Below are 24797 nucleotides of genomic sequence, written 5' to 3' on the forward strand. Positions count from 1 at the left end.
ATGCTAGACTTACAAGCGGCTCTATCTTTGGGCTTCGTTTGCAATCACTAGAGTGAAGTTGGCACTTAGATCTCATAGGGTTATATTGGCACAGGAACATAGATCGTATTGATTGAAAAAAAACAAAATTTATGTTTTGGCACTTAGATCACTTAGCTCGGCCACTCTTTAAATGTTTCTCTAAATTTTATAGAGAAAAACTGTGCCGTCGATCTGATAATAATTATTTATATGCTGAAAATCTTCTTTCTACTTCACATGAAGTGAAAGAAGCAAACTTAAAATATTGTATATATATCTTAATGATAATTTTTTGATATCCGTAAATTTTCTTTAACACTGCACAGAAATTTTGATACACTTTGTTGGTTTTCCAAGGTGTTAAATTTTTTCATTTAATGAATTGATAATTTCAATACTTTGGTCTAATGAGATGTTTCGCTTTTCTAATCTTGTAATTGATTCAGCAATATTTAAAAAATTGGTTTGGATATGTGCCAAATTACTTTTTAATAACGGTTTTAAGACGTTCACACATTTTTTTATAGCACCTGAGCTATCTACATCGAAACTACAAATGTATTAATCATAAAATAGTAAAGCTAAATAAACAAAAATTCATTTTTAAGTACTGTGTAGAATACAGTCATAAATCCATAAAAATCGAGTAACAATGCAAGAAAAACGAAACAAATTAAAAAAGGTGATAGTTTTGAAGGTTTTGTGTACTATGGAGTCTACGTTGTGTTTTTTAATCGAAAGGATAGCAAAAAAAGCCAGTATATGTGTCCTGAGAATTATTTTGTGCTTATAATTGCAATCTGTATCTAATTAAAATTGTTAAAGTTTTTATTTTTAAACTCTTGGACAACTTAATGAATTTGACTTGTGTCACTTTTCTTGCGGGGATGCGCTTTATTATATCTAAGCCTATCGGAAGATTAATATTGCAGTGTAAAATCGAAGGTATAAGTGGGGGCAGTTATAAAGACTATTATGGATGCAATATCTTCAGCAATCACTGAAATGTTTTTACAATTTAAAGTAATTACCATTTAAATGGAAATAAGCCACAATTAAAGGTTAAAGTAAGTTTATTGACGTTTCAATTTCCACTTCGAAAATCGTTCTCAAAATACAAACATATGTAAATTAAACAAATTTTGTTTTTTGTTACTTGGTAAAAAATTCTGCTAATAATTTAATTTTATCTGACTTATTTATATTGACCATTTAGACATACATTATACATTTTAAAGTAGACGATCTTAAAATGATATTGCCAACATTGTTGAGTTGCGTTCCTAAGACGACTTTACTTGAAAGATAGTTCATTTGATTAGATGAAATAAACTTTAACTTGAGAATAACCGTCAGAAAAAATCATGGCATGTAATTCGTCTTTAAAAAGACAAACACATGCCATGATGACAGTAAAATTCTCGGTAAATTATGACGGAAAAACCAGGAAAAAAAACCTTATAATACTATCCCGACATGGTAAGTATTTGGTCGTGCATTTAGTTTACTTTCAATAAACACCAAATTCCGATTTTATAAGTTTGTTATTTAAAAAACATAAATAATGTATCCTCTATATGTTACTGACTTACTAATACTGGTATTTTCCTTTTAATAACTTCCGCTTTTAATATGGGTAACCAGATCCTACTACATACATTGTGCCGAGGAATTTAAGCACACAATTGGTCTCATTTAGCATAATAATAGAGCCGCTCCTTTGATTTTTCTCTTTTTACCATCCGTTTATTTTAGGATTATATTTGAATAATTTCATTGAACCCTATGTTCATTGCGTGTTTACATATTTGAGATCTATCAAATTCTCTATTTTTAATATAAAATTGATGTTCACTTATTCTAACATTTAATGGCCTTGATGTTTCACCTAAATAAAACTGATCGCATTCACAAGGTATTTTATAAACACAATTCTTTGCTCTTTCTTGTTCATTGTTAGGTTTGGTTTTAGACAAAATAGATCTCAATGTGTTTGTTGTTTTGAACGTTGTTGAAATGTTGAATTTATTTCCTATTCTCTTAAGTTTTTCTGATAATCCTTTTATGTATGGTATTGTTATTTTCCTCGTATTATTCCTTGTGTCTGCTGTCGTTATAAGTTGGCCTGTTCTATTCGGTGGATTGTTGAAAATTCCTTATTTATAAACGATAAAGGATAATCATTTTTTAATAAAACAGATGTTAACAAATGTTTTTCCTCCAAGAACGAATTTTCGTTAGAACAAGCAATTTTGGCTCTATCGTATAATAATTTAATGATTCCGTTTTTAATATTAGAATTGTGATTTGATTTGAAATTTAAATATGTGTTGGTATGTGTTGGTTTTCTATACAACTGAGTCTCATATCCAGTATCGTTCTTAAAGATTGAAAAAACCAGGAAAGGTAGTGTGTTATTATATTCCTTTTCCATGGTAAATGTTATTGTCTCTTCCTTATCGTTTATATCACTCAGAAATGTGTCCAACAACTCTGATCCATGAGGCCATATTGAGAAGACATTATCTACATATCTCCACCATACTGTGGGTTTTAAATTTTGTTTAGAAATAATATTTGTTTTAAAATCCTCTATAAATATATCGGCTAATAATGGAGATAAACAAGAGGTCATTGCTAGACCAAAATTTTGTTTTATTATTTAGTTGAAAATAGGTATTATCAGTACATAATGTTAATAACTCCATTATATCTGATATGTTTAGTCTTATTCTAGTTGCCAATGTATCATCACTCTCTAATTTTGTAATTTACTACAAAATCGCTAACAGGAGAATTTTACTATCATCATGGCATGTGTTTGTCTTTTTAAAGACGAATTACATGCTATGATTTTTTCTGATGGATATTCTCAAGATAAAGTTGATTTCATATTATCCAATGAACTATCTATCGACAAGTAAAGTCGTCCCAGAACGCAACTCAACAATATTGGCAATATCATTTTAAGGTCGTCTACTTTAAAATGTATAATGTATGTCTAAATTGTCAATATAAATAAGTCAGATAAAATTAAATTATTAGCAGAATTTTTCACCAAGTAACAAAAAAACAAAATTTGTTTAATTTACTTATGTTTGTATTTTGAGAACGATTTTCGAAGTGGAAATTGAAACGTCAATAAACTTACTTTAACCTTTAGTTATGGCTTATTCCCATTTAAATAGTAATTAGGTACTTTAAAATGCCACAAGATAATAGCTTAAGAACAATGTGAAATGTTTTCAATTAAACTGTTTAGAAAGGCACCCATTTAGTGTGGCAGTGAATAAAATTAAGATATCTATGACGGTAACCAACGTTCTGAAAAGACATGGTACATGAAGAAGAAAGTAGAAGAAAATATTCAAATGATTACCGAAGAACGAAAAAGAATATTTGGAATTCTAAAATAATGCAACAAGTTCTTTCTTATAAATTTCCAAATATACCAGAACATTAAACCTTGTATCAATTTTAAAATGTTTTGTAAAGTGTAGCAAAAGATAAATTAATTAACTGATAAGACCAGACTGATAAATAGACTCGACTAAAACTAACGAGTTAATCAGACTGGTGTTGTTTTTGATATTTATAATAATTTTACTTTATGATTCTGTGTATACAAAAATTTATATAAAAGAAATCTGCTAAACATACTCTCCGTATTTGTATTGCAGGCTATTAGTGAAGTGTTTTTTTAAATTTGTTGTTATAATAAAGGTAAGATTTATGTTAATATTTTATGACTACCGGCATAACATGTATACATACACACAGAAGGTAGAAAAAACAAAACTGCTAATAATGAGACCACTAATCTTATACATAATCTGCAGAAAGGTGATATGCTTTCCTAAAATATTTTAAAACTAGCGGCATCTATTGTATTCAAACAATGCTAAAAATAAATTTTAATAATTAATTTTTGAAGAATTAGTCAAGTCAAGATTTCTACATCTTATAATTTTTTTTGTCGATTTTGGTCAGGGCTTGTCAGCAAAAAATATAAATTTTGTTAAAAGTAAAGTGCTTTTATTTTTAAACGTATCTATTTTGTTAAAAAAGTTGTTAAAAACACCACATTCAAGTATGCAATATGTCCAAACAATTTTAAAAATTATCTTGCTTTCGAAATTTATTGCATATTACATATCTACGAACCATTTATTTTTCCAAAAACGGTCCCAAAAAACCAATTTTTTTTTTGTTGACCCTTATCAGAGAAAGGTGGGTCCAACGGGCCCGAGATGCCAATTCTTTTATCATAAACTGATAAAAATTGTTTTGTTGAATTTTATGCATCACTGAATTTGTTTAAAAGTACGTTTCCTTCAACATACTTATAAGCTATTCAAAATATTCATTCTCATTTAATTCAATATTGTGTCGAAAGAATTTTGTCACGTAAAGGGGCAACACCGACTGGTCGGACCCTATTTGTATTTATACCTAAAGTCTAAATCTTTGTTACAGAAGTTAATCTGGCAGTTAGGTAATGATTTTGTGGATTATCTAAACTACTTTTTTGATTCTGGCAATACAATAATAAAGTCTAAACGTGTAACAAACAATGTAACCATCTCTTTGATGTGAACATTAAAGAGATGCTTACAATAAGTGTTATATCTATTCTAAATGAATTTTAAAAACTGTTTCCCAATTTAGTTTTTCAAAGAACTATTCATCAGCCTTTGAAATCTCGGTGTATCGGAGAATCCTACGAATAAGTTGGGTGGATAGAGTTCGTAACGAAGTTGTTTTGCATCGGAAGGGAAAAGTTACGGAAGTCGTCAAAACAGTTAAAAATCGCAAACTTGAATATTTTGGCCATGTTATGCGCCACCCAGAGAGATATAATATACTCCATTTAATAATACAAGGCAAGGTAGACGGAAGAAGAGGGCCAGGTCGAAGAAGAACGTCATGGCTTAGAAACCTGAGAGATTGGTTTAACAGATCCTCTGCATCTCTTTTCTGAGCTGCCGTCAACAAAATTACGCCAACGCTCGATAATCGAGCTCGGCACATGAAGAAGAAGAAGATTCATCAGTAGGAGGATTTAAAGTTGAGAAATTGAGCCATTGTTTTCATAAAAATTTTCTCTTCTTGTTTCCAGTCCAACGGTACTTAATCACTTCCAATCAACTAAATCGTCCCATAATTCTTAAAAATTTCATGATATTCTTCTTTTGTCACAATTATGTTGATTTTTTTAATGTTTTCTCCATCATACCAAATACTCTGTCAGTAGAAAGGAATGAGTGCCCTGTTACAGGAAAGACTGTTTTAATTTTTCGTATATTTGCTGGAGGACAGCTATCCAAAAACTGACAGCACATAGTTAAAATATTTATATTCTTATTTTGTTCAGCGCAACCATCAAACACCAAACGAATGAAGTCATATCCTGAGAAATCAGCTGAACAAAATACCTTGAATACCATAGAAGCAACCTCGCCTGATGAGTTTTTTGATTTGTCTTCCGTCCAGGTATAAGTTGAGACAGTACCGGGATTATTCATTTGATAATCCTTTAACTACTAAAAGGTTAAGTAAACATGTCGTGAATATTACGCACTTTAATTAGTCACTTTTGGCAAAACAAGGTTCATATCGTTGTGGTTTTTTTCGCAGATATTGAAAGAAGGCTTGCCTGTTTCTTGTGTAACTCCATTTTCATTGTTAGACACCTTTTTTCTTTTTCCCATTTTTTCCACTTGGATAAGGTTTTGAAATCCTAGGCAAGTACTATATTCATTCATGCTAGGGTAAGAGGGTCCAATATTGAAATCTGAGCGATTCAATACCTTAAAAACTACAAATGAACTTTTTTACTTCTTCTCTTTTCTGAACAAACTTAACTTCCTTGTGGTTTCCGCCGCGGGTTTCCACTGGGATATGATATACACCTGTTCCGTGGTTGTGTGGATGCGTGTTCTATCAAATCTAAATATCGAAATTGTCTAGGACTGTATTTGTCTAGCTTTTGTGTAAATGGTAAGATGATTGGTTTGTAATCAGTGTATATGGTTATGTCTTTGTCTAAAATGTTTTATAGCTAAATATATAGCAAATAATTCTCTGTCGTACGCACTATATTTCTTTTCACTAGGTGAGAATTTTTTGAAAAAGAAAGCTAAAGGTTTCATACTTGTATCCTTTTTTTGTTGTAATACAGCTCCAGCACATTTAATTGGTGCTTTTCCTTTGACATTTCCTTTTAGGACATTATATAGTGGGATATTAGGATATTATACCTTCGGTAGAAGTTTAACATACCTAGAAATCTACGCAGGTATTTCACTGTTTTAGGATGGGTAAAATTTTGTACATCTGCTACTTTTTCCTGGGGAGGTTTGAGTCCTGCTGCTGATACTGTATATCCCAAAAATGAAGTCTCGTTTTTGCCGAACTGACAGTTTGCTGGAATAATCACAACGCCAAATTGATTATGCCTTTCGAAAATTTCTTCTAAATGCGATGTATGCTGCTCTTCGGATTCTGATGCAATGAGAATGTCATCGATGAAGGCGTAGGCGAAATCGAGACTCTGGAAGGTCTGTCCTGCGTTTCTTAAACCAAAAGGCATATATAAATATGCGTACAGTCCAAATGGTGTGGTAACGGAAGTTTTTGGTATATCTTCGGTGGCTACTGGTATCTGGTTATATGCTCTAACTAAATCTATTGTAATTACTATTTAAATGGGAATAAGCCACAATTAAAGGTTAAAATACGTTTATTGACATTTCAATTTCTACTTCAGAAATTGTTCTCAAAATACAAACATTAGTAAATTAAACAAATTTTGTTTTTTGTTACTTAGTGAAAAATTCTTCTAACAATTTAATTTTATCTGACTCATCTATATTGACAATTCAGACATACATTATACATTTTAAAGTAGACGACTTTAAAATGATATTGTCATGATTGTTGAGTTGCGTTCCTGGGACGACTTTACTTATGAGATAGTTTATTCGATTACATGAAATCAACTTTAACTTGAGAATATCCGTCAGAAAAGATCATAACATGTAATTCGTCTTTAAAAAGACAAATACATGCCATGATGATAGTAAAATTCTCCTGTTAGTGATTCCATAGTAAATTATAAGGGAAAAACCAGGAAAAAACCTCATAATACTATCCCGACATGGTAAGTATTTGATCGTGCAATTAGTTTACCTTCAATAAACACCAAATTCCGATTTTATATGTTTGCTATTTAAAAAACATAAATGATGTATTCTCTATATGTTACTGACTTACCAATACTGGTATTTTCCTTTTAATAACTTTCTCTTTCAATATGGGTAACCAGATCCTACTACATTCTGCTGAGGATTTCTCGACACAATTGGTCTCATTTAGCATAATTAAAGCCGCTTCTTTGATTTTTCTCTTTTTACCATTCGTTTCTTTTAGGACTATATTTGAATCATTCCATTGAACCCTATGTTCATTATCCCATGCGTGTTTACATATTTGAGATCTATCAAATTCTCTATTTTTAATATTTTCGAATTTTTTTTTAGTCCATTGCAATTTGTCAGATGCTAATCGTCGAGGCTTAGAGAGAACGGGTGGACCTGGTGTTGTATCGATGTGGTTGGTTTGATGGTTGGTTTGATGTTGAATGTCTTTTAGAATACCAGCGGGTCGTGTGATTTCCGGAAACTAAGCTAACAGCATATGGTAGCGCGACACTTCCGCGATTGTCTTTACGCTGCTATCGAAACAATCTTTAACGAGTCCCTTCGTTCGAAGAGTTGTAGTACTGTCTATTAAGCACTAGTTAGCAATGTCTACTAGGAGAGCAATATGTGAAAAAAATTAGGTCCTATAATAGGCTTTGAAATGTCCGCCACTATAAAGCGCTACGTAAAATCATCAAAGTCTGTTACGAAAAGCCGACGAGACTTTGGGCTTGGATGGGATGTCGCACTTACCGATTGGCCGTGTGGTTTTCCTGGTACTGCTTGTTGTTAGATTAGTATAGAAACCATGGTAAACAGGATCCAATAGCGGCAGTATGCTTAGTAAGTCTTTCTTCTTTAGTGGGTTAATGGGAACTGGTCCATTATGTGCCAAAGAAACAGTGACTTCACTTGGCCTACCGACAGAACGACGATTCTTCAACAAATTTAGTTTACGAAACGGTGCATCACGATCAAGTGAATATTTAAATGAAATGACATCTGAATGTTTTGTATACCGAATCCACCTAATATTTAACCAGTTTATTTTGTCTCCAATTGTGTCAGATGTTCTTTTAATATGAATGTCTTTAATTAACGATGAAAAAGAAAAGAAGTCATTATTCCTCATCTTAACTACACGAACAGGTAACTTGCCACGCACTGTCCGTACAAACTGCAACTAGTCATGTGGAATTAAAATTTTGATGTCACTTGATTTCTTTGCACTTTCAATGCGAGCGTGATCTGCGTCGCATTCTAGATGTGTATGACCGGGCTCTAAAAACTTTTGGTCAACGATTTCCAAGGATAAATGTTTCTTCAATGTTATTAACATCTTGATAGAAAAATTTATATTTCGGTTCTGGGCAGAACATGTGTCACTATATGTTGTTAAATATGTAATACTGTTTGGTATATTTTCTTGTATATGTTTATGTAAACAAGAAGCTGTATCATCTGATCCTCTACCGGATATTGCTTTATACCACATGTAGCAGTAGGTCATACCACTTGTATGACCTACTGTAACTATGTATCCCGAACCATTTTATTGAGTGTACACAGTTGACGTTTGTAATATATTTCATTTGTTGTCAGATCAGGTGTAGGCAAACACTTTTGCAAATCAAACACCATAACTCTTTCATTGGTATTTTCCATTGCCGCTTTTTTGTCTTCTTGTTTTGAACGATAGGCTAGTTTATATGCAGTTTCGTGTTCTAACTTATTCTTCTCAATATTCATACGTTCATCTGTATTTGAATTTTGAATTTTTTAATTGTGTTTTGAAGATATTACAGTTCTTACAAGTGTCCATTGAAGGTTTTTTGATTTTGTACCCTGTTGTTTTAAATACAATACAGTACAATCGATAAGAAGCTGGCTTTTCACCTACTGATTTTTTATTTTCTTTATATAACTCATACATTTTCCGTACATTTAGCGTGTGCGATAGGTAATATTTATTTGTATGTCGACGTAAATAGTGGCTTTGAAACCTAGGAAAACTTTGAATATGGTTTAGTATATCAAGTCTTTCTTCTAATAATTCACTACGTGGTGGATGTTTGCCACTTCCTGTCATTGGACAAATGTCAGTTTTTGAAGCTCTTTTCTTTTGAGCAATAACATTGCATTTTTCTCTTGTTACACCATAAACATTTTGAAAGAAAATTTTACATACTTCTGTTCTACTCTCATTTAAAGTCAGTACATACTTGACTGTAATTACACGATTATTGAAACGCGTATTATCTGTACCTCTCCCTTTTCTGTATGTGTTTTTCTCGCATATCCTAACCCCATCCATCAACCCTTGGTCTTGGTAAACGGTATCACCCAACTTGTAGAATTCTTCATGAATTTGCTCTTGCATCTCTACACTTATTTTGTTGTGATATTTTATTTGACAACATTTTTCTAGAGGCACAAATTTTTTAACCCTATGCACAATACCTTTTCTCAATGTGTACTCTAGCCCCAACATTTTCTTTTTTTTTATTCACTTTCTCTTACCTTCTTCATAATGTGTTTTCTGCGGAACTGTATCTGTTCTTAAATCAGTAAAGGTTTTATTATTCCTATCTTTCTTAAGCTTCTTCTGGACATTTCTTCTGTTAGAATACACAGCTAAGCTATTGCTATCACTTTCAGTATCCGGTATGTAGTCATCTGAACTATGTTCAAATAAATCCTCATCACATAAATTATTTTCCTGTGGTACTGATTACCAAGAAGCTAAGGCCGAATCTGAAAGAATTTCCATTGCAGATGTACCTACTTGCACGATGGTTATTAGAAATATCGTCACTGACATTAAAATTGGTAGAAGTAACAATATTGTGAACAGTTGCACAAATTTCAGGAGGATTGCAGAAGTTTAAGTTGTAAATCCCCGACATGTCACCTTTTTTTGACCTGCTCTGCTCACACACTATAAAGTTATATCATATTGTACTACAAAACATATTAGCTTTTGACGTTCTTTGAACCCATCAAAAATAACATGTCATTAAATGCCGAGGCTCTTTCTCATTCTATGGTTCAACGTAGACATGTCATGTTTTGCTACTATGTGGAAATGAACCACATCTATTCAGGGAACGCATAACCTCAAATTGTGATTTTAGGACATGTCAGCTTATGGCTTTCACCCACAGATTATATATATATATATATATATATATATATATATATATATATATATATATAATAATAATAATAAAACTGAAAATTAGTAAATATCTAACGCAGAAAAAATTTTAAGTGGCATAAAACCTTGATTGAGGTTCTGCAAGACATTAGTTTCGGCAATAGTGGCTCAGACGTGATTAAAAATAAAGTCCATATTGAAGTGTTAAACGAAGACGACGACATTAAAAATTCCACCAAGGCTAGTTCAAGTTTCTATACAATTGATAGAAACTGTGGCACGCCTCATTTATATAAGTTGTTCCAAAAATTCTTTACTCCAGAAATACTGAAAAATCTTGTGCAAAAATAAATAGCAATGAAGAAGTTGAGCGTACAAACGTGCCAAAAATGGATGATACCGAGATTTTGTCTTTACTTTTTTGGCTAGTTTTGGTATTTTTATTTTGATGGGAGCTAATGATGACACCATACTAGATTATTACGATTTGTGGTATAAAAAATTCGGCAGATCATCGTATATTGTCCCGATTGCTAGGTTATCAGAAGTGAGAAAAATAGTTTTAATAAAGAAGCATGTTTTTGTTTGGGAGAACTGAACAATTAGTGGGCTGGAGATAGAATAAGCAAATACTGAAACGTTTGCGAACGGCTACTCGTGTTTTGGTTGAAAAGTTAGGTCGTGGATAAGGGTTTCTTTATTTGAGGGACTAAAAAAACTAACTAACCAAAATAGTTTAACTAACTAATTCTTGCTGGTTAGACAGAAAGGCTTTTCTTTCCTAAAATATTTTAAGGGCGAAAATCTTTTTAAAAGAAATAATTTTAAACTCCTGGTTTAAAGAGAAACATTACATATTTATTATTATGTCACATAAACAGTAATTACAAATAAAATTATCCAAATTTATCAACAAACTTTACATTAAGTTTAACCTTAATGTAAACAAAACAGAATTTAAAATTTTTGTTATGTACAAAATGACAGAAAAGGGATAATACTGACTGTCATATGTCGAAATGAAATATCAAACTTTTCTGAATTAGTAATAATATCACAATAATATGAAAACTAAAATATGACAATTAACTGATCCATAAAATTAAAATTTTATTTATTTATAATTTTTTAATTTGTCATAAAAGCAAATCTTATTATATTAACAAAGAATGTTTATTTTACTTACAAAATTTAACAAAAACTACTTTGCTTTACTGGCTGTGTATTTCTTTTTAAGTTATGAAGAAAGTTTATTACCTTGAAAAAATGATCTGAATTGACCCATGGAGACACAAAATGGACAAGTCTTAGGAAGGTCGAACATCGAATTGGGCTTCAGGTTATCTTGGATGATAACAAAACCTATTCTTCAAAACTCGGCTACTTAATTTTCACTTAAAACCATGTGGACTTCTTAAAACCTTGGAAACGCTGTTTTTCAAAACATTTTCGCATGGACTACAGCATCCAACAAACAAATCCACTAAACAAATACTGCTAAATAGTATTTTGAGATTACATTCACCTTCTTCTTCTTTTTCTTCTGTTAAACTCTTGGAATTTAACAAAAATATTTTCGGTTTTTTTTAAGCTATCTGCCTAGAACCAAGTCTACCGTTCAGAACACAATCCGCTTCTCGATTCATTCTCCCAAAATCGGTCTCTTGCACTCAAACGAAATAGCAATTAAAATTATTATAAAGAGACTCGAAAATGCTTATATTATTAATCTTAAAAACGCAAAAAAAATGAGTAAGTATATTTTTCGGTGTTTTGTTATATACGGGGTAAAATGGATATGCCACAATGTGTGGACATATATTGACCTCCCTTGATTGTAGCTGTTTCTAATAAAGCAATTCCGCAAGGGTTAAATCTTCTGATTTCTTAACGAAAAAGTTGTAACTGTACGGCTTTTCTTTGAGATTTTTTTTTTTTTCGAAGGTCGTTAATGAATATTGGTAATCTCGATTATACTTAAACGAAAATATCTTTTTATCTTAACAATTTAAATTATAAAACGAATAAACATGTTTATAGTCTTTCATCTTCAGATATTTTAACAAAACAGTTTCTTTTGCACCTAAAAACATATTTATTATATTATCCCAACTTAAAATCATAACCTTAAATTTTACCTGCAAGGTTTTTTAAATCTTTTATCTGTAACAAAACTATCATTGTAATATAAATATTCCCTACTACTCGTTTCAGCTTTTTAAATTTTATTTCGTGGATAATTTTCAGGTTTTTACTTTATTTTCTTGGTTTATCACTTATATTTTTAAGAGGTAACGAACAGCTAAAAACCAAAATGTCAACATCATTATCATCATCTCTCTCCAAAGCTATTCACGATGCTTTTAAAACCTACTTGTAAGAAGTCATATCTAAACCAGCATGGTATCAACATAAATAGAAAGAAGCTCAGTCATTTGAGATTTGAAGATGATATCGTCCTTATAGCCGATATGGATAATGCACTAATAATGTTTGAAAAATTATATCACGCTTCCTTGGAGTTCGGCCTCAAGATTAATATAAACAAGACGCAAATAAGGACTAATCTGGTGCTAAATCGAAATATCGCTCTTGATGGAAGAGATATTGTCCATACTTAATCGTATGAGTAATCTAGGACATAAAATTCGGTTGGGCAGAGATAGCCAGACATGTGAGCTCCCAAGTCGCATTGGATTAGCCTGGGAAGCGTATGTATGTACTATACTTATACTTAGTTATAGAGCGGAAACATTAACACTCACAAAAAAGGTAGATAATAATATCCGCGTGATTTAGATGGCTATGGAGCGCCAGTTGTTGGGTATCTCTCTGAGAGACCGAATCCCAAACGAATAAATACGTCGTAGAACAAAAACAACAGACGATATCGAAAAAATCGTGTCGTTAAAATAAAATTTGGTAGGACACGTTGCCAGATTATCAGACAACCGATAGACAAAACGTATTTTAGAGTGGAGACCAAGTCAAGAAGCAATACGAAGAGAGGACGCCCACCATCTAGATGGACTGACGACCTGAAGCCTGTTAGCAATAACTGGATGCAAGCCACACACGACAGAGACAGATATAAAGAGCTGAGGAAGACCTATGTCCAGCAGTGAACGCATACATGTTGATGGTGATGATTATAATTACGATTATGATGATTATCATCATTATCATCAACCTGACCAGCGTGCACTGCTGGACATAGGTCTCCCTCGGCTCTTTCCATCTGTGTCTGTCTTGTGCGACTTGCATCCAGTTATTGCTAACACGCTTCAGGTCATCAGTTCATCTAGTTGGTGGGCGTCCTCTGCTCCGTATTGCTTCTTGTCTTGGTCTCCACCCGACAATACGTTTTATCCATTGGTTGCCTGATAATATGGCGACGTGCCCTGTCCAATTCCATTTTAGCGACGGATTTTTTCGATGACGTCTGTTGTTCTTGTTCTACGACGTATTTCTTCGTTTGAGATTCGGTCTCTCAGAGAGACATCCAACATCTGGCGCTCCATTTCCCTCTGAGTCACGCGACTCTTATTCACTACCTTTTTTGTGAGTGTTACTATTTCCGCTCCATAAGTGATTAAAGGTAACACACATTGGTCAAAGATTTTCCTTTTGGGGCATACGGGTAGATCGATTTAAATATATAGTTTAATTTACCAAACGCTGCCCAGGCTAATCCTATACGACGTGGGAGCTCACATGTCTGGTTATCTCTGCTTAACCGAATTTCATGTCCTAAGTACTTATACGATGTAGTCTACACAATATCCCTTCCATAAACAGCAATATTTCGATTTAGCACCAGATTAGTCATTATTTGCGTCTTGTTCATATTAATTTTTAATCCGACTTTCAAGGAAGCGTGGTATAATTTTTCAAACATAATTATTGCATCATCGATATGATCGGCTATAAGAACGATGTCATCTGCAAATCTCAGATGACTAAGCTTCTCTCCATTTATGTTGATATCATGCTCGTCCAAATGTGCCTGCTTACAAGTATGTTCTAAAAGCCTTATCATACTCCTCGATGTATATAGAATTTATTTGTTTCTTGTTCAGATAGTCTTACGCTAGCTGTGGCACTTTAGTAAATAATATTTATTTATGTTAGTTGGAGCCGTATTTTTGCGTCAGCTGTCTTCTTTTGCCTATCAGCTCTTTGGTATTTTGGCTTAGTAGCAAAACGTTAACAACACATCAACATGTGCTCAACACTAACACTGACAAAGCGCACGAATCACATTGTTTAATAAGACAATCACGGAAAATTTATACAGGATAGATATGTCACTGACTTGGGTAAGTTCGGCATAAAACTTCATAAAATTGTAGGGGTAAATGGAACTTTTGTCCTTTGTGCATCAATCACTTTAATTTGATATATAGACTATATTTGTGTCAAACACACATTTTTTTTTAAATAGAGTGAAGCCTTTCTGCAAAAAGCAGTTCATTTAAACAAAAAAAATGTTTTTTTTAACTAGAGTACCGTGTATGAAGAGGTTGTTTTGCAACTAATTGGCATTGTGCATTGTGTATATTGTAGGATGTGCCGTAAATAATTTTTTTGATAGCATATTGAGTCGGCTTCATTGTCTTTACAAAAAATGTCGAATTTAATGGCTATGGTACCTCAGATGAAAACTGACATGTTACAAAAAACAAATTTAGAACAATATTTTGCAATTGTCGTTGTCTATTTAACTATGTAACTTTTTAATTATATGTTATATTTTAGGCTAAGAAGCAATTTGTGAAGGCGATGATTATTTTTGGATATGTATTGGTTACTCTGATCCTTGGAGCAGTTTTAATAAAACATAGTAAAAAAGAACACCCAAAAAAGATTTTTAATGTTTATGCTCAGAAAGGAAAATGGTATTATATTAAATATATCGTAATAAGTTTGTTGATATTTATAAAAAGGTTTAAATATTATATATATGGTAAAAACAACATTGAGAAGATACATAATTTGGAAAAGCTTCAGATGTTATCCAACCATAATCTTGTAAGTATTTACTAAAATTAATAAAAATTAGATACTCGCTGTTGTTGTTTTATATCTATTAAATTCTTTTCTGGACTTTTTTCCCATAGAAAAACTACTTATATCGTCGATTTTTACATCGGAAATTGTCCTCAAAATAGATAAGTACTTTTCTCATACGTTTCTTTGACTAGTTCTAATAAATTTTTAGGCATTTGATGCAGTCTATTTTCAAGCTGCATCTCAAACTGGAATATACTATTGCGCTGGTATGGAGCGGCGACATGGTGGCAAAATCGTTGGATTAGTTTATATTGTGGTAAGAAAGAATATTTTAATAAATATTTTTATACTAATCATCTATCGAGAGACTTTAAGGTTGTATTTTACCACTAAACAGCAATAATATTATTTGTTTTGTTTGAACCTATTTAGATGATTTTGGGGAACAACAACAGTTCTACACAAGTTTTTTGTTACTATTATAAGTTTTTTAAATTCAACAGCATTATTTGAAGTTTATTTTGCTATTTTACGTGTTTGGCTTTAATTTCATTTGTTTCCTCGTTTTCAAAAATTGCAATAAAAAATGATGACAAAAGAAGAAGCAGCACGAGCTGTTTATTTACAAGATCGTTAGATCGAAAATGCTTTAGGAATTTCTCGAAGTACAGTGTTTGATGAAATACAAAGATTTTGGGAAATAGGACAATACACTAGGACGCCAGGTCAAGGTAAACGAAGCTTCACAAGTCAAGTTGAAGATCGGTGAATTAGATAGCATGCGTTAGGTGATCGCACAATATCTGCACCAGTACTTGTTGAACGATTAAATCATGGCAATACAAGCATGTCAATACCGTTTGAAGATAATTTAATGAATATGGCGTAAGATCCAGAATACCTGTCACGAGATTCTTATTAACAGCAGATTATCGGAAGCAACGTTTACATTTTGCTCACGAACATCCTAATAAGGGTATTAAAAAATGGGATGGAGTACTCTTCACGAATGAATAAAAGTTTAACAGATACTTATTAGATTGGTGGCACAAGATTTGGAGAAGAGTTGATGAACGTTATCATTAGTGTTGTTTTACTCCCACAATTCAATTTGGTAGAGGTATTTTAATAGTGTGAGCAGGCATTTCCCTAGATCCTTATACAGAACTTGTAACAATATACAAAGGTATATTGAGCAATGTTTAGAAGGTCATATAGTGTGATTTGCCCCATTTGTTGAAGAAAACTTTTGTCTGACGCAAGATTATGTTCGTCCTGACATTGCAAAAATAGCACAGGATTACTTGAATGAAATTGACATTCCATCAATACCATGACCCCCAAGGAGTCCAGACTTAAATCCAATAGAGCAGCGTTTCTTAACCTTTCCCAGTCCACGGACCCCAAGAAAATCAAACACAATTTTAAGGACTCCCGTAATAAAGAGCCCAAAAATAAATTTAGAATAATTTATTTAAGTACTAAAATGAAAATTAAAAATATTGTATTTAAGTGAGAGTTGGTGCTGCTTTTTGACTACTAAATGTATTATATTTGGGTTGACGTTTTTACTTGTTTGTTTTTGTATTTGTTTTTGATATATACAAGAGCAGTAAATCCCTTTTCACCGAGGTATGTGGATGAGAAAAGCAGTAAATGTTTCAATTGTTTTTCTGATATCATTTTATAAGCTTTTTTTATATTCACCCACAAACTTGATAATGAAGATTTTTTGAAAAGATGTTTTAAAGCTGAATCATATGCTATGTATATCACTTGATTTTCCTGTATCGTTGCCACGCCGATGATATCTGAAACAACGGCGTTGAAAAGTCCAGTTATCCAGTTTTTATTTTTGTCGGATTCTGGAAAATAATCCCGAAACGAAAGTTTTTCATTTTCCGACCAGAGGATTTCAAAACACTACCAGTGTATGAAAATGATAATAGTTATTTAACTGTACAATTTGCCAAAGGTCAAGTTTTTTATCATATTTTTCTTTTTATCTTCAACTTGAATCATGTGGTTATCTTTTCCGTATAGACTTAAGTTCAGCTCGTTAAGGGCACTGAAGCCAAATATGCTACCATTGTAAGCCATTAAAAGTTATTGAAAATATCAGCATGTCTATTTCCGCTGCCCGCTGAATTTAAAAAAAAAACGTATTCACAAATCATACCGAAATTACGGAAATTTAGAGGCCTGGCTTTAATGAAATTGGCGGCTTGCATTATCTCGTCTAACACTCAAACTTAAATGTGGCAACTAGCCAAAAACTACATCGGTCAAACTGGTAGAACTTTTATCAAACGTATACCAGAAGTTAAAAGGGCATTCAATAATAGAAAATAAAATTCTACATACGTACTTTACTTTCTAGATTCTGAATGATCAACTTGAGATAAACAGTTCTCCCCTCCTCAATCTATTCAGTTAAAGACTACAAAATGTAAACACATACCAAAAATAGATCACTTAAAAAAGATACTCTGCCAAAAGAGCTGTAGTGATAACATATTATAATATATTTTGTGGAAGTTTTGAAAACCAAGTTTTCAGTGTTTTATTGTTAGATTCAGTTATTGTAATGGATAATGCAAGTTACCACTCCCGATTAGTTGAACATTTACCAACTTTAAAGGGGAAGAAAAATAAAATTGCAACAATGTTTCGTATCTTAATGGCTTAAGTCTATATTATTGTACCACTAAAAAAAATTCAGCCTTTTTATCCGTCTCCCAGTCATTACTGTCACTACCACTGCTTACCGGTTTTATGAATTTTGAGACATTTGTCGATCTCAGAACAGGCTTTTTTCGTATTAGTGGTCTTAGGTCTTTGTTGTGATATTTATGGTTAATATAAATCATCTTCACTTTTAGTTCCGATATAGTTCTCGTCTACTAACATAGTTCTGGATCATTGGTATGATCAGTTTTTTAAAATGGTAAATTCATGTTAGTTCTAGGTTGCCAACTTGTTAGTAATAGACGAAATCAATATTGAATGCGGTATAATTAAACTAAGGCTAGCTCTCCACTTGCTATTTGTAGCCGCGCGATTGTTTAGATGCGCAAGTCAATTCCTTTCAGACTAAATAATCACAGCGATTAAGAAAACGCAACTTATCTTACTTTTACGGCGAAAGTCGCCTACCACAACGACATTATACGGACAAGCACAGATATGCATCTACTTACTACTTACGATTGTTAAGTCGCGATTCTGAAACCAGCTAAGCCTGGTGTGTCTTCAAGAATATTTAATTTTTAATTTTTTTATAATGTCATGCAGCGAGGAATATGCTGAAAATGTTGGGTGCATTTTAAGTACTATGGATTCTAATTTTAAGTACCACTTAATTTTAATCATCATCATTAACATGTATGCGTCCACTGCTAGACATAGGTCCCCCTCAGCTCTTTCCATCTATCTCTGTCTTGTGCGGCTTTTATCCAGTTATTGCTAACATGCTTCAGGTCGTCAGTCCATCTAGTTGGTGGGCGTCCTCTGCTCCGTATTGCTTTTTGCCTTGGTCTCCACTCTAAAATATGTTTTGTCCATCGTTTGTCTGATAATCTGACGACGTCTCCTATCAAATTCCATTTTACCTACGCGAATTTTTCTATGGCGTCTGTTTTTGTTCTACGACGTATTTATTCGTTTGGGATTCGGTCTTTCAGAGAGACACCCAACATCTGGCGCTCCATAGCCATCTGAGTCACGCGAATCTTATTAACTACCTTTTTTGTGAGTGTCAATGTTTCCGCTCCATAAGTGAGTACAGGTAACACACATTGATCAAAAATTTTCGTTTTGAGGCATATTGGTATACCCTATTTAAATACCTAGTTTAGTTTACCAAACGCTGCCCGGGCTAATCCTATTCAACGTAGGACCTCACATGTCTGGTTATCTCTGCCCTACCGAATTTCATGTCCCAAGTACTTATACGATGTAGTCTGCACAATATCCCTGTCATTAACAGCAATACTTTGATTAAGGACCCGATTAGTCATTATTTGTCATCATACAGATGTCATGATATCTGTAAATCTCAAGTGACTGAGCTTCTCTCCATTTATGTTGATACCATGCTCATTCAAATGTGCGTTCTTACTAGTATGTTCTAAAAGCGTCGTGAATAGCTTTGGAGAAACGGTGTCTCCTTGCCGTACTTCTCGCTGTATACAGAAATTATTTGTTTCTTGTTCAGATAGTCTTACGGTAGCTTTGGCATTTTGGTAGATATATTTGATTATGTTAGTATAGCGATGGTCTATTCGGCATTCTGTCAATGCTTTTAACATTGCATTGTTTGACACTCCCTTTCTTTTTTTTTGGAGCCTTCATTATGCCATTATTTGCTTGATCTACATCTTCTATTTCGTCTTGCAAGTCTTGTATATGTCTGGTTAGTATATCTTCATACAGGTCGTTGTTTTCTGGAGAAATCCATTTCTTTTTTCTTGTTTTTAAAATCATTTTTGTTCTTTCCAATTTAACATTTAATAGTATCTTAGCTCGGAATAATTTGTGGTCGCTTTCTATTGAAAATTTGTTGAGTACTTCGATTATTTGTGTTTTGTTTGTTATCAATCAATCTTTGCCCTCGTACATTTCTTTCGCCATAGCCATACTTACCCATTGCTACTTCTGCATCGTCTTGTTTAAACCCCATTTACGCATTAAAGTTGCTCATAATTATTGCTGTGTAGTTATAATTATGTGTATGCTTTCTATGTATAATAAATCATACTCCACCACTTAAAGTGTCTTCTTCATCTCTAAAATGGAATACGTGTCCTGATTTAAGAGTAATTTGGGCTTCTCCTCTTCGACTTATTTCACTGAGGCCGATGACGTCCCATTTTATGTTTTTCCAGTTCCATCATCTTCTGGTCTGATATACGAATTTTAACATTGTATAAAGAAATATGCATTTGTCGCTATTTGTAATATCCTGATTTTTTCCGGGAATTCTTAGCACCCTCTGCTACAAACCTGTTCCAACCGCTACCTTGATTGGGGGTGTTGGAGCCGCCGGAGATTGAAGGTCATTTAGTAGTTTCGTCTTTCATGGAAAATACCTTTTAATGTTTTAAGTTGTTAAAACGCCATGCTTGGCTAGTTAGTTTGAAAGTGGTATGAGGAATGCTTTGGATTTGGACATTGTTTCCCCGGGGATGGGAGGCTGGGGAAATCCATGAGCTCGCGTGGGTACGTGTGCTATTCCTAAAGTAGATTTATCCCCTGCCGGGATCGTAGAGAAGTATCCACTTGCTACGTTACCTTGATTTTGAGTACTATTGTTCAAATATCATATAAAACTGTCCTTTAAAACATCTTTGATTTGTAAACAGATGAATCCAATAACGATGCTTTCGTCGTTTAGTTCTCGCCCGAAGCAAAGGAGTGATTACACAAGTAGTTTCGATATTATCCATTGGAAAAGTGATGTAATTTAGTGATTTATAAATCGCAGTGGAGGCGCCCTCTAGATTTTTTATTGCAGCGATTTTTTTGTGGCCGCGACGAAAAATCGCAAGTGGAGGGCTAGCCTCATAGTACCATCTCACTAAAAGTACTGTTAGGCAAAGAAAAAAACTCGGGTTCGCTCGGAAAAATATTCCCATTTTCCTGAGATACCTAAAATAAGGTTCAAATATGATAATAATAAACAATTTTTTTAAACACTATCACAAAAGATATCGCCATAGAAATTATGAACATAGACAACTAGTTAATAAGATTAGGACCAGTTGCCAACATTGCGAGGTCGAATTTGCTAAGCCAAAACCACCAGAAATGTCACTTCTACCGTCATGTAGACTTGCAACATTTACTGCTCCGTTTACACAAACTGGTATGGATTATTTTGGTCCAATAAATTTAACTATTGGAAAACGGACGGAGAAAAGATGAGGAGCTTTATTTACGTGTCTCACGACTAGAGTAGAACCCTGCTGACCAATTACTTTATAGTTGTCTCATAGCTGCAGAAAACATAGTAAACTCAAGACCACTTACTTCCAAGAGACATCGGACTACAAGACATCTTCCAATAGAATCTGAATCTCTAACCCCAAATCATTTTTTAATTGGATCTTCAAACGAAGATTAACCAATTGGATTTTTAAACGAAGATGTTAAATTATTTAAATTTAATTATTTATACAGAGAGCAATTTGTAAATAAATGTTGGCAACGCTTTATTTCTGAATACATACCTTAACTACGATTAGGGAAAAAATTTAAATAAGTTAGCAGATATAATACTAAAACTTCAGGAAACAAACTGTCACCGATTAGGGAAAAAAATTAAATAATTTAGCATACAGCAAGAGAACAGAATTTGAGTTATTTTTTCGCAAATAAAAACAGTAAACTACAAATCCGTCAATTGCTGGCTGTACAATAGAGATAAATTCCCAAGAAACACATTGTAACAATAAATTTTTTGACTTGGATAAAGTTTTGTTTTTTGGATCATTGTGAACAAAAAAGGTCTGTTGTAAGTTTCCTTTATAGTTCGTTTATTATCGTTTTTAAGATAGAAATAATTAAAAAAAAAACCGCAAAATTACGATTTTCAAGGCTCAAAAACCCGAGTAAAATATATTATTTTTGAAATCATCAAGTATCTAAATATAAGTTCAAGCCTTCTTCTATCAGCTCCCAATAAAAATTCTAGGCTTATTTTATTTTAAATTATTGTTTCTTAATTGTTAATGAAGCGCGTATAGCAGGACAGGCGCTCATTTGTGCAATAATAATTCAAACCAGCAAACATTTATGTGTTTTTGAGCCTTAGGTTTTTTTTTCGCCTTAGTTTTCAAATAACTAAAATATTAAATTATAATGAAACATTTAAAATATAAAATATTTACTTTTAGCACCCTGATTATGGAGTACTAGAAAGCGAGGAATTACCTAATACAATTATGGACGCGACAGTATTATCTTTGTACAATCAAGATAGTTTTTCTGGTGGTGGTATGACTTTTATGCCTGTAGTGCCAATGAAAAAATGGAAAATTGGTTTTAATGGCACAATGAAGTAAGATATTTGATTACTCATAATCTGTCTTTACGAATGGCCCAGTTTATATCACATTAGTCCCTGTAGTTTTAATTGGTTATGTATTCACAGCTATCTAAAAACTTAAAGACAGACATAAATTATCATCCAGCCTTTTGCGTATAAAGTTAAACATAGCGTCCCCTAATTTCTTTGAGTTCTCTTGGCCTTTCTTAAGCTTCCTGCAGCTAATTTTCAGCGATTCTCTTGACGTCGTCTGTCCATCATAAAGGTGATCTACCTTTGCTTCTTCTGTCTGCTCGTGGTCTCCACACTGTAATTCTTTTGGTCTACTGCCTGTCATTAATTCTGGCCACATGGCCCGCCCAGGTATGTTATGTGCTCTATGACATGTGACGCCTCTTATTTCTTCATTTCTTACCCTGTATCTGAGATTCAGTCCAAGTAGCGAGCGTCTCATGCTTCTTTGGGCTATTCTGAGTTTGGTTGCTGTAACCTGGGTTAAGAAAAGTGTTTCGGCGCCGTTAGTTATGACTGGAAGCACACATTGGTCGAACGTCTTCTTTTTCAAATAATTTAGTATGCTTCTTTTGAAGATGTCTGATAAAGCTCCATATGCGGCCCATGCTAAAGTGATTCTATTTCTATTCAGTTTCTTGTAGCTTGCAATTTGGATTTCTCGACCCAAGTATTTATATGTATAAAAAAATTAATGGGAAAATCCCAGTAGTTGGCTGTATACCATCGTTTTACAAAACATACAGAAGTTAAAACACTTTACCATTGTATTAAGGTATATAAAAACATATAGGTAAAACTTTTATAAGTGTCGTCAAAATTTATACAGTAGCAGCATAACGTTTTTTGATCTAATCAGATCATATTCAGTGCCTTATGTACTTGAAGCTAACAATGAATTTGTATCTACACGACGGAGCTACATGTCTCTCTGCTCGGTGTTTTAACACGTGGTTCTTGTCAGTTAAGACGACACAGACTCAGACCTCAGCCAGTTGGTCTGTGTCGTCTTAACTGACAAGAACCACGTGTTAAAACACCGAGCAGAGAGACATGTAGCTCCTCAAGTATTAAATTTGATCCATTGTCATCGACCTAGAGTCAACATATAATTTAATTTTGTAAAGATATAAACCCATATATGGATGTCATAGCCACAAATTCATTGTTAGCTTCAAGTACATAAGGCACTAAAGATGATCTGATTAGATCGAAAACGTTATGCTGCTACTGTATAAATTTTGACGACACTTGTAAAAGTTTTAACTATATGTTTTTATATACCTTAATACAATAACTTCTAAATAATTTTGAATTCAGAATTATTCAGAATCTATACTGGAACCAAATGGCAAAGGTGAGGATTATTCAAGACCAATATACGGATGAATTTGAAATCCGGAAAGGTGTCCGCCAAGGCTGCATACTCTCTCCGATGCTTTTTAATTTATATGTTGAAAATATATTTGCGGAAGCATTAGAAGACACGGAATTAGGCATTAAGGTGAACGGCATACCAATTAGCAACCTACGCTATGCGGACGACACAGTGATTATAACTGATAATTTGGAAGATCAGCAGTTATTACTTAATATGGTGAATAGCATAGGTAAAAAATATGGCCTGAAAATCAACATTTTAAAAACGAAATATATGGTCATTAGCAGAAACCCTCCAGAAAACCCGATAATATGCATAGGTGACGATCGCATAAAACGCGTGAAAACTTTTAAATACCTTGGCACCACAATCAATGACCAATCGGATCCACAACAAGATATAAAAACCCGAATACAAATAGCAAGACAAGCTTTTGTGAAATTCAGACCGCTCCTATGTAATCAAAACCTAAATTTCGAAATACGCTACAGAATCGTCAAGTGCTACATATGGTCCATCTTGCTTTATGGCATGGAAACGTGAACTTTGAAAAAAACATCTATCAACAAACATGAAGCATTTGAAATGTGGTCATTGAGAAGAATGATGCGCATACCTTGGGTGGATAGAGTTTGAAACGATGACGTCCTTAAGAGAGCCGGCGTGGAAAGAGAACTCTTTGTATTAATTAAAAAACGCAAGGATGGTTACCTTGGGCACATATTGAGAGGAGCAAAATATGAAATACCACAGTTACTCCTACAAGGAAAGATCGAAGGTAGGAGAGAAGCTGGCTGCAAACAATTATTCTGGTTAAGGAATATTAAAGAATGGACAGTAATACACAATACAGGCGAGCTGTGTCACGCCGCCAAGAACAGAATTCTAGTAATGAGATAGTCGCCTACGCACTTTGGTGTATGGCATGTTAAGAAGAAGAATTAGCTTAATGAGTCACTAACT

At 33.2% G+C, this 24797-nt stretch overlaps 1 protein-coding gene across 1 annotated transcript in view; it reads left to right on the forward strand.

Moving 5' to 3' along the window:
- Nucleotides 1-3566: 3566 nt before the first annotated feature.
- Nucleotides 3567-24797, forward strand: part of LOC140447584 (uncharacterized) — a 45718-nt gene continuing 24487 nt past the window's right edge. The window contains exons 1-4 of the mRNA XM_072540316.1: nucleotides 3567-3744; nucleotides 15139-15411; nucleotides 15602-15709; nucleotides 22290-22453. Of these exons, the coding sequence (XP_072396417.1) occupies nucleotides 15163-15411; nucleotides 15602-15709; nucleotides 22290-22453 (521 nt within the window). The 5' untranslated portion in view covers nucleotides 3567-3744; nucleotides 15139-15162. The remainder of the gene's footprint in view (nucleotides 3745-15138; nucleotides 15412-15601; nucleotides 15710-22289; nucleotides 22454-24797) is intronic.

The sequence above is a fragment of the Diabrotica undecimpunctata genome, chromosome 8 (assembly GCF_040954645.1).
Source record: "Diabrotica undecimpunctata isolate CICGRU chromosome 8, icDiaUnde3, whole genome shotgun sequence".
In the NCBI taxonomy this organism is placed as follows: domain Eukaryota; kingdom Metazoa; phylum Arthropoda; class Insecta; order Coleoptera; family Chrysomelidae; genus Diabrotica; species Diabrotica undecimpunctata.